Source organism: Ahaetulla prasina, chromosome 4 (assembly GCF_028640845.1).
Source record: "Ahaetulla prasina isolate Xishuangbanna chromosome 4, ASM2864084v1, whole genome shotgun sequence".
NCBI lineage: Eukaryota > Metazoa > Chordata > Lepidosauria > Squamata > Colubridae > Ahaetulla > Ahaetulla prasina.
This window is the reverse complement of record NC_080542.1, coordinates 27,653,402-27,667,337: the sequence shown is the minus strand read 5'-3', so window position 1 is coordinate 27,667,337 and position 13,936 is coordinate 27,653,402. Positions and strand designations below refer to the sequence as shown.

Below are 13,936 nucleotides of genomic sequence, written 5' to 3'. Positions count from 1 at the left end.
GAGTTTGTCATTTCATATAATCGATTACTCAATTAGTCTGTATTCAAACTAAAATCCAATACCAATATATTTAAGTAGTATTCAACATTGTATTATATCTATTTAACTCATATTCACCAGCAAAAGGAAATTTCCTGTTGCTTGCTGAATTCACCTGGTGGGTTCCTGTTTGGCCCCAATTCCATTGTGAAACTCTACTCCTTTTCCCAAGGCCTCAATCTTGGCCCCTTTTTTTCAGGTTTTATCTTTCCTATCTCAGAACTCCCTGGTACAAGAAAATATGATAAGTTCTTATCCATAATCAGTAGACTTTGTCCTTCTAGTGCTGAGATCGATACTTATAAGGTTTATTACCTATGACTTTATAGAAATGTTCAAAAAGCATTTCATTATTAGCCTTGCCTTTAAATAAGATGCTAGATTCAATGTTGGGATAGGAAATTAAATAGCAACTCTCTAATTAGTAAACCTCAATTGAAAAATTTCCAATAAATTCTCAGATAAAAAGGAAAAGACAATTCCTTCAAAACCATCCTGAGTTTCTTCCCAGATCCCCAGGAAGGTGCCAACACCTCCTCCAACCTGAAAATTCATCCATCTCTAGATTAAAGAGGTGGATGCTAAAGAGGAATAGTACAGTTTGAAAGAGCTGGACTTTCCTATTGCCCAAACCAGAACACTTCTGGAAGATACTGTACAGGGTCATAAGCAGGGGTGGGTTGTACTTATTTTTACTACTGGTTTGCAGTGGAATCACACATGTGCACTCTCTTCGCTCGTGTTTTCAATGACATCAGGGTTGGTGGGTGGAGTCTTCCCCCGGGTTTACTACTGGTTTGCAAGAACCGGTCCGAACCGGGGACAACCCACTGGTCATAGGATACAGATACTGCCTTCACCATCCTGAAGTGGTCAGTAAATGCCAAGCTGATCCCACCTCCAAAATAACCACCACACAAGAATGGATGAATGAATTGGACACTCATCTGAAAACTACCATGGGCTATTGCTCACTTAAAAGAAAAAAACCAACTCTAACATTGGAACAGTTAAGTACAATATTGCTTTATGCTCCATCAAGTATGAGTTGTAAATTTGAAGATGTCATAGTGATGCAGCAGAATTTTCCCCCCCCCAGGGTTTATTTCATGCAAATGACAAACAACTCATTAATTATTTCCTTGTGAGGAATTACTGATAAGATTTCATGCAAATGGTTTGACAACTGCATTTTGCTGATTTATTTAAGAGTTCAAAGGCAGTTGACTGCCAAAGCTTTATTTTATTGCAATAATAATACATTATTGTATTTACATTTACTGTGTTGCAATAATATAATAGATAATAAAACGACTAAACTTAAATATTAAGAATTCATCTTATTATTAAACCAATTAAAAGTAAAAATACTGTGGTGGGGAAAAAAGAAAAAAAATTAAAAGTAGCAATTAAAGTTGAATAAAATAACTACAGTAAAAATAAAACCATCATTCCCAAGTCTGAAAAGGTAAAAATATCTTCAACTGGGTGCAGGAAAGTGGTCCTGTAGCCATTGGCCTGAGAACAGCATTTTCACACTTGAGAAATAAATGATTGCAAGACAAACCAAAGTAGTTATCTCAACTGAAGCCTTTTCGACAAAAGTGCATTACATTCAAGCTTAGGCCAAGACCAAGTTATTTGGGTGAAAACTTGCTGGGAGAAAATCCTACAAGCATCTCTATGTTCTCCTGGAAGTAAAAATACAGATCAATGAAATATTTGTTATCTTTTCAATCTTCTGCTTAAATCCTAATCTGTGTAGGGAAAAAGACTGTGATGGGAGGGGCAATATGGGAAAACTCTGACAGATGGGGTAAAGATTAAATACAGGATATACCATCTGCTGCCAGTTCTCCTCTGTTGGCCTATTGCTGTTGGCCTTGCGGGGTAAACCAGATATGAATCACAACCAGATGAGCTAATTGTATGTCACTGTAAAGCTACATTGACAGAATCTTATAAATTTGAAAATACACCTCTCCTGTTTCCTTTATAGCCCAAGAAACTAGGGATGGTCCCTTTTGAGCCTCTTGCCCTGCCTACTGTCCAGCTCTGCTGTCTCTTATCTGACTGTTACCATGGCAGTATCTCTTGGCCTATCTTTTAAGCTCTTTCCCACATACTATCGTAATAGCTCAATTCTTACCATTAATTAGCACATACTTCTTGGATTCAATGTATACAGTAATCTTTTCAGACATGTTTCAGTTTCACTGAATTCTTGTAAAATATAGTTTAAATTGATGCATGGTGAGGATAGACTCCATACCATATAATGGAATCTAAAGATAACCTTCCAAAATTATTAGGTAGTTTCCACCTAATTACTTTGCTTTTCCAAATTATGATATGAATAGAATGAAAGCTATACTGGAGTTCCCCATTTCAGATGAAGAGATAAAAATATCAGATCTGCTGAGATATTTTAGCGATACTTCTCAGATTTTCATTCATATGGTACACAATGTTTCCTCATTAACCATTTAATTTAGAATGGAGATCTAATTTATTCAGGTTTTAGAGAAGATAGAGATGGTGCCTCCATTGCTTTCAAAATTATTGGTTAGGATGCCTTGATCCAGGATAGAGCCAAAAACATGCAAGTTCATTGCTTGATAAAGCTCTTGGAACCTCAAGTCACTTTGGCTTTTGCAGGCGCATCTGAAGTTCAGCCATCATATTGGGGTGCATAGGCCCAAACCTGGGAAAGCAAAATAAATTGGTAGATTAAGACAAAATTCAAGGCAACAACACTGATATCTACTATTCAATTTATGTATTGGTGAGATTTACCCAGACAGTCTTGGATTTTGTCTCTTTGGTACTTCCAATAAAGATGGAGCATCTTCAGCCATCTTCGTCTCTTCTGTTGGAGCCTCTGCTGATGGTTTTGGTTTCTTCAAGCTGGGTGCTCGTCGAATGGAACTCTTACGACGTAGCAACACCCGCTCCTTCTGGACACTGCTATCCAGTGTTGCGACCTACAGAATAGAGATGGATATGATTACTTCACCCTCCTGATTACTTTCAGGCTCCACTTTCCTTTGTAATTATGCTTACATCATGTGGGAAAGCTCTGGGTCCAGCCAGGAGATCTGCATCAAGAGAGGTCGGATACACCAGATTCTTTGTGGTCTCTCCCAGTTGATTTGACTGGTCTGATGTAGTCTCAGCCACTTCCATCATTTCTACACTAAGACCACAAGTACCTACCAATATCTCAGGCTGTTCTTCCTGGTTACTTTCATACCATTCTTCTCTTATTGGCTGTTCCTGATTTTCCCCTGTAAAGTGTATCTCATTTTTCACAGATTCCTCTACTTCCTGCTTCAGATTTTCTTCTGTCTTTCCTTTCTCAGGTAAATCTCCCTGATTAAAATTTTCCCCCTTTTCCAATTCTGGTGCCCCCCTTTTCTGTTCTATCATAATCTCAGTTTCTTTGGGCTCCCAGTATAAATATCTCTCCTTTTCTTCCCCTTCTGGTGCCTTCTTCTGGCTTGTTTCCATCTCTACTTTGTCCAGTAGTGGTTGCTGAATTTCTTTGTTCTTTGTTACCATTTCTTTCATTATCTGGTATCCAGCTGTATCCAGCTCTGTGCCTTCTCTCTGTTCCTCCCCAGATTCTAAACCCTGGGTCTTCACTATTGTAACATTTAGTGCATCATACTGAAATTTATCTGTCCAAGTGACTCCCTCTAGTCCTCTTTCCTTTTCATCCAGCTTTCTCTCCTCCCCCTCTTCAGTTCCTCCTAAACATTCTTCCACATTCCAGCTTCTCTCACCTTTCCCTTTCTCTTCTAGCATCTTCACCTGGTCTCCTTCAGTTTCTGCTATCACACTTGTTTTTACCTGTTCATTCCCATCCAGTCTTGTATCTTCTGCCTGTTCCTTTTCAACATTTAACTGCTGATCTCTTGCCATCTTAGCCATCTCCTCCAATCTATCTTGCTGGGTCCCCCTACTCCAGGTTGTATCTTCTTGTCCTCTCTGCTTTTCCTCTCTATCCTGTGTCAAGTCTAGGAGCTTTTGCTGATTTCCCTCATTCCACAACATATTTTCCAACTCTTTCTCCTGATCTTCTGCAATTTTTTCTGCTTCTTCATCCCACAGCTGACTTTTTCCAACCGTTCTTTCCTTTTCAAGCATCTTATCCTCTGCCTGGGTTAGTGCTGCTGTATTTATCTCTCCCTGCACTCTGTCATCCATCTTTCCTTCTTCCTGCTCTTTCTCAACCTCTAATTGTTGATTATCCATAATCTTAGCCCTCTCTTCCATACTACCTTGGACAATCTCACCAGTCCATCCTGCCACTTCAGGCCCTCTTTCTTGTTCTACAGATGCTGTCCAATTTGGTTCTCCTTGCTCAATCCCTTCAGCTAATAGATTTCTGTCTTGTTCTACTTCCTGACTCATCTCTGTCTCTCCTGCCTCTTCCACTTGCCCAAGTTCTCTTCTTTCTGGCAAAGTTTCATCTGGCTTCAATTGACTACAATATTGACTACAAACTGCATTTGCCAACTCTTCTATCATGTCTTCCTGTGCAACTTCCACCAAAGCAGATTCTTCTGATTTTCTTTGATAGAATCTCCCAGTCATGGTTGGTGCCTCCAAGGGTGCCTGTTGGATGATGTCAATCATAGGTGTTGTTGATTCTAGTTCGGGGGTATCACTGAGGCATACAGAAGATACTGTGAGGCAAAAATAAGAAAGAATATAATTGATGTTGGGTTTCTCCCCAAGAATGATCATCCAAGAATTTAAAGCAGCTTTCTGCGACTGGGACTCTGCTCCTTTTATCCATAGTTTTAATATTTTGATTTAGTATGATCAATAAATACTGTCCTAATTAAGCAGAGCATAGAATAAATTTACTTCTATCTCTGGGCATTTAAAAAAACAGGACAGTTGCTTCATATTAGCCTTTCCCAGCCTTTTGCAGCCATGTGTTAGCATTTAACATTATTCACAGTTAGCATAATAAAAAGCCATGTTAGCTGAAAATTATGAAAGTCAAAAGCCAATTCAAGAACAGCATACCACAGAGAATAACAACCAAGGGTAGAAATAATCTCTCTCAGTGTTTTTCTTGCTATAAACAAAAAAACAACAACCCTGTTTTACTCCTTTCAAGCAAGCTAATACATTCATTTAAAAAAATACACAGCTGAGAGAGAAAACAATTGACAATTTTTTTGTCAAATCACAAGATAACCTGAAATTACAGAGGACCATTTAAAGACAAATCTCTGTCAGTACAGTAACAACATAACTGTTATCACGTAAACAGGCATACATGCACATACATATACATTGGCCAATATAATTATACATATATAATTTTCAGCATTCTTCAGTGTAAACTGAATCATATAGCCTGAGAATCAATGACATAATGGTGAAGAATTTGGACCTAGGAATGGAAATTCAAATTCAAGCCCTTACTTGGCCCTATGGCTCCCTCAGATTTTTTAAAAATCTTAACCTAATCCATCTCCCAGTTTTTGTGTAATGATGAGAGGGAACCTTCATTTCTGGTGTCCTGAGCTCTGAGAAAAATATAAATTAAGATAAATGTAATGCTTAAGAAAGAGTATACTCCCAGATCCTATTATTATCTGTGAAGAAACACCATTATGTTGTTTAATCCTTTCCTCTTTAATGGATTGTATGTGAGAGTGCTCAGAAAATGATGGCAGAAAAACAACATGAAAAACTGATTACAAGCAAAAACTATGAAATCTAGATCCTCCACTTCTATTAAATTATGCAAAGATAAAATAGAATAACAAACTAGTCTAAAAGCATTTGGCCCTTTATTCAAGTCACAGGGATTTGCCAATAAAAGCAGATATATTTTGGTTCATGTGCAAAACTCACAACTGAAAAACAACTTCCTATACACACACACACACATAAGGACAGGAAATAGGAGTATACAACTCTGGGGATTGTGCAAGTTTGTTTTACAATCCACATTAGTAAGACAATCTTTCAAGTTCAACAGCCTTTTGAACACATTTGTAAACACTGAAGAAAAACTGTAGGAAAACATTGGCCATTTCTGTTAATACCATGTCTTTGCCCGTGTCGCCTCATAATTTAAAAGTGTTAAGAGGTATTTTAATACAACTTTTCATTATATTATCTTTTAGTTATGTTAATTTTTCAAATATTTTAAAATGTATAATCTTCCAATTTCTTTAAATGTAATTACTTCACTTTGTGTCTTTCAGAAATATTATGTTTTTGTCTGACATAGTTTTTTCCATGGAGAAAGACAGATGCTAGTTTAATTTAATATTACCATCTATGCTGTTGTAAAGTCCATAGGGAAAGAATAATGAAAATCTACTAGCGAAAAAAAAATCAGCAGAAGATTTCCTGTTGTGGGAATCTTCCATTCCTCACAATATAGCATCATCAACATTCCAGAAGTTTCAGTCACCTGAGAACTTTTGTCCAGATTCTTCCTGTCCCTCACATCTGTTGGGAAATTTAGAAGATCTGAGAAAGGATTCCATTGCCTGATCACCAGTAACTGCAATTTCTGATGTTCCTTGGATCTCCTGACTGAGTGGAGTTATCTGAAAAGAAAGGACTTTGTTGAAGGAAAGGTGGAGCACAGAAGGATTTTTTTCCACCTCCTCTTAACCAACACCTACCTCAGCTGGGAAAGGACCTTCAGTGACCTTCAATTGCTCCCTTGGAGAAACATCCCTGCAGAAGAAGACAGGAGGGGAAGGGGAAATAAATCCAATTGCAGGTCAGAGATCATTCTATTCCAGAGGTCACTGCACCTCAGAGCTACTAGACAAACTCCAACAGAAACAATTATTCCACATCAGATTCTTTTTACCCAGAGTATGTTGTCTCCACTTCAGAATCATGGTGGCTTCTGCAGTTCTTCATCTCCCTTTCACTTCCAGCGTCTTCTGCTCCTGGATGAGGTTCATTTCCAAAAAGGTAAGTAGTGAACGAGGAAACAAAATCCTGAAAATGGGGTGAAGAGAAAGAAACACTGAACATGAACTTCTAGTACAGGAAGCCGGAAAACCCCCTTAAGATAAGCCAGAGGTTTTGGATCCCTCCGAAGCCTGAGAGATGACAGGGTTCCACTAACCAAAGCCTGCTGCAGACTCCCAAAGAATGATCGAAGATACTCCATTATGCTGCTGGGGTAGCTGGTGAGAAGATACAGAGTGGCTTCCCCTTCTCCTCAGAGAGGGAAGTAAACGTCACTAAAGTATTTGACCACATCCTTTTCTTCCTTTGCCTTGTAGTTTGCCATAGTTTGTCCTGGCTTTGCATAACTGTGAAAGAAATAAAAGCACACCATATCCTACAGAAACAAGAAGCGTGTGAACGATCACTCACTATCAAGCATTGTCAAAATCAACCTCAAACTAGAGGAAATGAAATAATATCTATAAATAATTTCCATAAAGTTGTAACTATATTATTCAAACCTTCTTCAAAATCTCCCACAAATAGATGATTGAAACAATTTTACTTATTTCTTCCTTTTCTCCCCTCTGAAACTTAATGACAACTCTCCCTTATACTGGCTGGGATAAACCTGGTAATAAACCTCTGGCTAAAACAAAATACACCATGTTTTATTTTCAACCAGAGAAAAGACTAGTAGCAAATTATCAGTGATCAGAGTTGAACTGATGATTAATTAATTTTTAGTTTTATTAACATATATGAAATATGTTTGATATGAAGTAGTCAAAGCCCTTACAATTGTCTTTACTTTTGACTTTAAAACAATGAGAACATATACATACATAGTGGGGAATGGGAAGAACATCTCCAATCATACATCTCAGGTGTCACTGATCTTGAAATAACAAAACATCTCCTTGCAAAAAGAAAATTAAGTAAAATTTGATGAACGGTGTCCCATAGACACAGTTTTTACTTGTATGCATTGGCAATTGAGTGATCATGCTATGCTTAGAAATGGAATGGGACTCTTTGCATTATATGACATCACAATGTTGCTTTCGTCATTCTACCCCTTGCCTTGTCCCCACAGATAATATTACCCCAATAACTTGTGAAAGTAAAGCTATTGTATTAGCGATTGTGTAACCTGTTGCTTTTTCCAGTAGTTCTATCATTGCATCTTACTATGGCCACTAGTTTTTTTGATTTATTTGTCATATGTGTTAAGCCACCCAATTCCACAATGGTGTCAGTGTCAATACACTATTAAATACGAAACATTATTATCACTACCATCATCAACAACAAAAAGATTGACAGCTCAGAGAGCAATAGATACATAACTCCCCTTTCCCCATATTCTCCTAAAAAGGACCCATCACCCTGCTTATTCCAGGGACAGAGAGAAGTGCCAGGTCTTCAAAGCTTGCTTAAACAAAATCAAGATAGGGGCCACACAAATTTTTGGGGAGATGTTCCAGACACCAGGATAGAGAAGACATTTTCCTCAGTCCCATCAGGTATTACTGTTTTAATCAATAATACCTAAAGTATGCCAACTCTATCCAATTCTATAGGATTGCCAGATATCACAGATGGACTCTCAAATAACCAGACCATATGCCACAAGCAATTTTATAGGTAAGAACCAGCATTTTGAATTGCATCTGGAAACTAATGGCAACCAGCAGAGGTCAAAAAGCAGAGATGCTACCTGGGTATAATGTGAAATGATCATAGCTGTTTGTGCTAGTGCACTCTAAACAAGCTACAACTTCCAAGTGATCTTCAAAGTTAGGGTCATGTGGGCTCCGTTGCAATGGTCCACATAAGAAGTGACTAAAACCTGAGTGACTGTAAGCATGGCCTCCCAGTCCAATGACAGGCACAATCGGTGTACAAAATGAATCTGTGCAAACGCCAAATAGCAGATGCCATCTGCTATTTGAGCAGAGTGGGCAGTTCACAACAATTCCCAAATTACACACCAGACCAATCCCAAATGGGACATGCGACTTCTTTATTTGGTATAAAGCCAGAAAGTCTCCAGATCCAGATAATCCATATATGACCACACTTGTAAGTAGATCATAAGCTTTCTAACAGACAGGAAGAAGCAGGTGAAACTAGGCAGAATCACATCAGATACCTGTATAATTAGCACAGCCCCCCACCAGGGCTGTGTGTTCTCTCCACTTCTCTTCTCTCTATATACCAATGATTGCATCTTAAAAGATCCCTCTGTTAAAGTACTGAAGTTTGTAGATGATACAACAGTGACTGGTCTCATTCGAGACAACGATGAATCTGCATACAGACAGGAGATTGAACAACTAGCCTTGTGATGCAACCGGAACTATCTTGAACTGTACACAATTAAAACTGTAGAAATGATAGTAGATTTTAGAAGAAGCCCTCCTACACTGCCATCACTCACAATACTAGACAACACAGTAGCAACAGTAGAGACCTTCAAGTTTCTAGGTTCTATCATATCTCAAGACTTAAAATGGACAGCTAACATCAAATACATCATCAAAAAAGCACAACAAAGAATGTTCTTTCTGCGCCAACTCAGAAAGCTCAAACTGCCCATGGAGCTTCTGATATAATTCTACAGAGGAATTATTGAGTCTTTCATCTGTACCTCTGTAACTATCTGGTTTGGCATTGCAACCAATCAAGACAAACCAGGGGCGAAATGCCCCCAGTTAGGACCGGCTCGCCTGATCCGGTAGCAATGGTGGCGGGTGGTTCAGAGAACTGGTAGCAAAAATCCCTGGCCCCGCCCACTGCCTCTGCTGGGCCACACCATCATCAGAGGTTTTTGTTTTTGTTTTACTTTTAAAAGCAGTTTTTCTTCAGCTGAAAACATGCCTTTAAAAGTAAAAAAAAAAGCCTTTGAGGATCCTGCGGCTCAGCTGAGATCGTCAGAACCCTTTAAAAGTGTTTTTTTTAAACAACCTCTTCAGCCGAAGAGGTTGTAAAAAAAAGGTTTTAAAAGGCTCCTCTGGTGATCCCAGCTGAGTTCCTCGTCACCAGAACCTTAAAAAACATGTTTTCTACAAGCTCTTCAGCTGAAGAGCTTGTAGAAAACTCCTTTTAAGGGGTTCTGGGCTGCGATGAAGCACTTACCTTATACTGTTCCTTTCCGCTGAGAAAGCCAAGCTTTACATCAATTGCATCAGCTAGCAACTGAATCTGCCTGCCTGAAATCCATTTCAGTCAGCAACTCAATTTGCTTGCTTTGCTGGCTGAGGAACTCTGGGAATTGAAGTCCACAAACCTTAAAGTTACTAAGGTTGGAGACCCCTGATCTAAAACATATAAATAAAATAAAATATTTGTGCAGCTTTCTGAGATTTGGTGTGTTTGTGTAGTGTTTCACTCTTACTACACAAACACATAAAATCTCACAAAGCTGTATGTGGCATTGTGTGTGTATGTGTGTGTGTGTGTCTGAGTCAGTTGTGTTGTATTGTGTGTGTATAAAGTGTGAAAGTTGGTTTGTTTTTTTGTTTTTGTTTTGTTTTTGTTTACATTTATACCCCGCCCTTCTCCGAAGACTCAGGGCGGCTTACAGTGTATAAGGCAATAGTCTCATTCTATTTGTATATTTTTACAAAGTCAACTTATTGCCCCCCCAACAATCTGGGTCCTGAGCTTTTTGTGGTGTGTGAGGTTCTGAATGTTGCAGGGGCCATTTTGGGTGAAGTGTAGCTGCTTTTACATTGTGTGTGAGTCAGTTGTGTTGTGTGTGTGTAAAATGTGAAAGTTGGTTTTGGTACCTCTTATTGTTTTATATACTTTGTTTATTATTTTTATTATTTATTATTATTGGCCATGCCCACCCAGTCATCTGACAACCAAGCCACGCCCACCAATTAAACCATGCCCACAGAACCGATAGGGAAAATTTTTAGATTTCACCCCGAGACAAACACAGACTTCAACAGATAATTAGAACTGCAGAAAAAACAATTGCTACCAATCTGCCTTCCATTGAGGACCTGTATACTGCATGAGCCAGAAAGAGGGATGTGAAAATATCTACAGACCCCTCACATAAACTGTTTATGGACATAAACTGTTTCAACTTTTACCCTCAAAACGATGCTAAAGGGCACTGCACATCAGAACAACTAAACACAAGGACAATTCCATCCCCCACCCATGCCATCACTCTGCTAAACAACTAATTCCCACAAAACTGTCAAACTATCTAGAAAGACAGTATTACCACCATTTGTCTCATCTTCCCTATTCTCTATCTCCTTATCTTCTTATGACTATAACTTTGTTGCTTGTATCTTATGATTTATATTGTTTACTTAGTATCCTAAGTAAGAACTATGGTGCTGGAGAAGATTCCTGTGAGTCCCTTGGACTGCAAGGCAATCAAACAGGTCAGTCCTAGAGGAGATCAACCCTGACTGCTCTTTAGAAGGCCAGATCCTGAAGATGAAACTCAAATACTTTGGCCACGTAATGAGAAGGAAGGACTCACTGGAAAAGAGCCTAGTGCTGGGAAAGATTGAGGGCAAAAGAAGAAGGGGACGGCAGAGAATGAGGTGGCTGGATAGAGTCACTGAAGCAGTAGGTGTGAGCTTAAATGGACTCCAGAAGATAATACAGGAAGGAAGGCCTGAAGGAACGTTGTCCATGGGGTCACAATGGGTCGGACACAACTGCAACTAACAACAACAAAAACTTAGTATCCTAGTATGATTTATGTCGATGGCTTATTTAGTATCCATGACTATCACTAAGTGTTGTATCTAATGTTTTATGATGAATGTATTTTTACAATGACTATGATAATGATCTATCACTATGAGCTTATGCACCAGAGACAAATTCCTTGTGTGTCTAATCACACTTAGCCAATAAAGAATTCTATATCCATAGAAGGGTTGAGTTGTTCCTTCCCATTCAGACCCCAACCACCTCTAGGCATTGGATTAGGACCTTCATATAGATTGGGGATAGTGGTGGAAAAATTCTGAACATTGAATACAGAAGATACAAACTCCAGGAACAGAATGAATTTCTGAGGGGTGGGTGGGGAGAGAGAAGTACAAATTCCTGCCAACATACTGGATTTGCAGAACTGCAGTGATTCACAATAAAATTCCAAGGTACTTGTGGTTTCTTGTAAATGAAAAGAGACAGAAATAGATTGACTCAGTTCGAGACAATGACATTGTAAGATCAGATCCAGAGCTGGTCCCAAAACAGTGTTTTATTATTGGGTGGAATAGTACACAATTATTGAGAAAGAAGAAGAAATGGTTTCCAAGTTGAGTAAGTTACAAGAAGAATGGCTAAACTTTTATGGAATGCATTATTCTGAGTTCATTGGCAAGCCAGTGGATTTTTTCTGGCATACGTGTGTTGTTTAATTGACCTCTGGAAAAGTACCAAGAGTGGTTGGTAGACTATAAGGCTGATCTCAGTTCAAAAACCACCAAGTAATACCAATTATATTGTGAAAAGAATGAGAAAGTACTATATTTTTCAGTTTATATAGCTTCCTACTTGCCATGTGGCTCTGGGCAACTAAGATAGGGTTAAAAACATTAAATATGACAACAATTTAGAAAAACACATGGTAGAAACATACCTACATGAACACCCTGGGAATTTGAATATTCCTAATTAATTCCAGGATACTTAAAAGCATGTCTACTGGGCAACTGGAAATGGTTAGAGTACAATTTCCACTTCAGTATTGGGAAGGCTGGTAAGCCTCTTTTACAAAAAATGTTACTCCTATTTATGCACATACAGCCATCACTGTTTATTAATTATCCTATTGTTTGTGGATATTATAGTTGAGTCATTGTTTATTAAAACTGATGCGGCTCTCAGTTTCACCTTAAACTGATGTGAGACCTTGTTTACAATAACATCGCAAAGATTTTTTCTTGAACAGGTTACTTCAACCTAGATTGGATCTTATGGACTGCATTTTTATCCTGTGTTTCTCCTAAAAGCATGTGATGGATTATGTGCCGTCAAGTCATTTTCAACTCGTAGCAACCACATAGATAGATTTTATCCATGACAATCTTTCAAATCTTCCAAAAGACCACCATCATTGAATCCATCTAGCTTGCTGATTGTCCTCTTTTTCTCTTTCCATCAACCTTTCCCAGCACTAGAGCCTTTTCCAGAGAGCTTGATCTTTGCTTGATGTGTCCAAAATAAGATAACTTGAGCCCGATCATTTGTGCCATGAGTGAGAATTCTGAGTTGATTTATTTGATGATGCATTTGTTTTCTGGCTTTCTGTTCTCAGGAGTCTTCTCCAGCAGCCAAGTTCAAAAGTGTCAATATTCTTCCTATCCTACTTCCTGTAAGACCAACTTTCACTTCCAGAGTGTCAGAGGGAATACCTTAGTGGCTTGCATGACTCTGATCTAAAAATCCCAAATTGGCCAGTAAGTTTCAGGCTGAGTGGAACTTAACTCAGACTTTCCATAATATAATACATTATACTCACTACACCAGAGAGAAGCTACTGTTTCAGTGTGCATTTGAGGTTTTATAGCAATTCCATAAAGATTGATTTGTATTGCAAATCAGGTTTCCATACTTTTACACCTCCCCCCGCCCTTCACCACTTTGAAAGCCCCCTCCCCCCCCAAAAAAAAACAACTATAGCGAAAACCTACATTGAGGAAACTCACATCCTTTCACCGCCACGCATCTTTTAGGGTGAATAAGCAGGCATGCGGCATGTAAGGCTCGGGGAAACTTGTTTAAAAGCATCAACATCTGCAGGAATTCCTGGATAGCAGACCCCCACTTTTAAACAACACTACCGGGAGTTTCGCGGGGTGTCTCCAGTGCAGCCATCCTACGGCTACCGGAGCGCGCAACCGGCTTTGCCTGGCCCTCCCGTGCGCGCTCTCGGCTTCTCCATTAACTGCAAAGCCCA

At 38.9% G+C, this 13,936-nt stretch overlaps 1 protein-coding gene across 8 annotated transcripts; it reads right to left on the bottom strand.

The window, feature by feature from the left end:
* Positions 1–1,218: 1,218 nt before the first annotated feature.
* On the bottom strand, positions 1,219–13,921 carry APOBR (apolipoprotein B receptor). 8 transcript variants are annotated; one of them, XM_058181553.1, is made up of 9 exons: positions 13,671–13,921; positions 7,833–7,906; positions 7,163–7,381; positions 6,899–7,032; positions 6,705–6,759; positions 6,488–6,626; positions 3,103–4,730; positions 2,836–3,023; positions 1,219–2,743 (listed from the first exon to the last, which is right to left on the bottom strand). In XM_058181553.1, exons 3-9 carry the CDS (start codon positions 7,205–7,207, stop codon positions 2,680–2,682), a joined length of 2,253 nt encoding a protein of 750 aa, XP_058037536.1. In that variant the 5' UTR covers positions 7,208–7,381; positions 7,833–7,906; positions 13,671–13,921; the 3' UTR covers positions 1,219–2,679. The 8 variants fall into 8 exon arrangements, with proteins under 8 accessions (XP_058037536.1, XP_058037534.1, XP_058037538.1 ...); XM_058181551.1 differs by having other exon boundaries at positions 7,163–7,352; XM_058181555.1 differs by having other exon boundaries at positions 13,686–13,921.
* Positions 13,922–13,936: the final 15 nt, after the last annotated feature.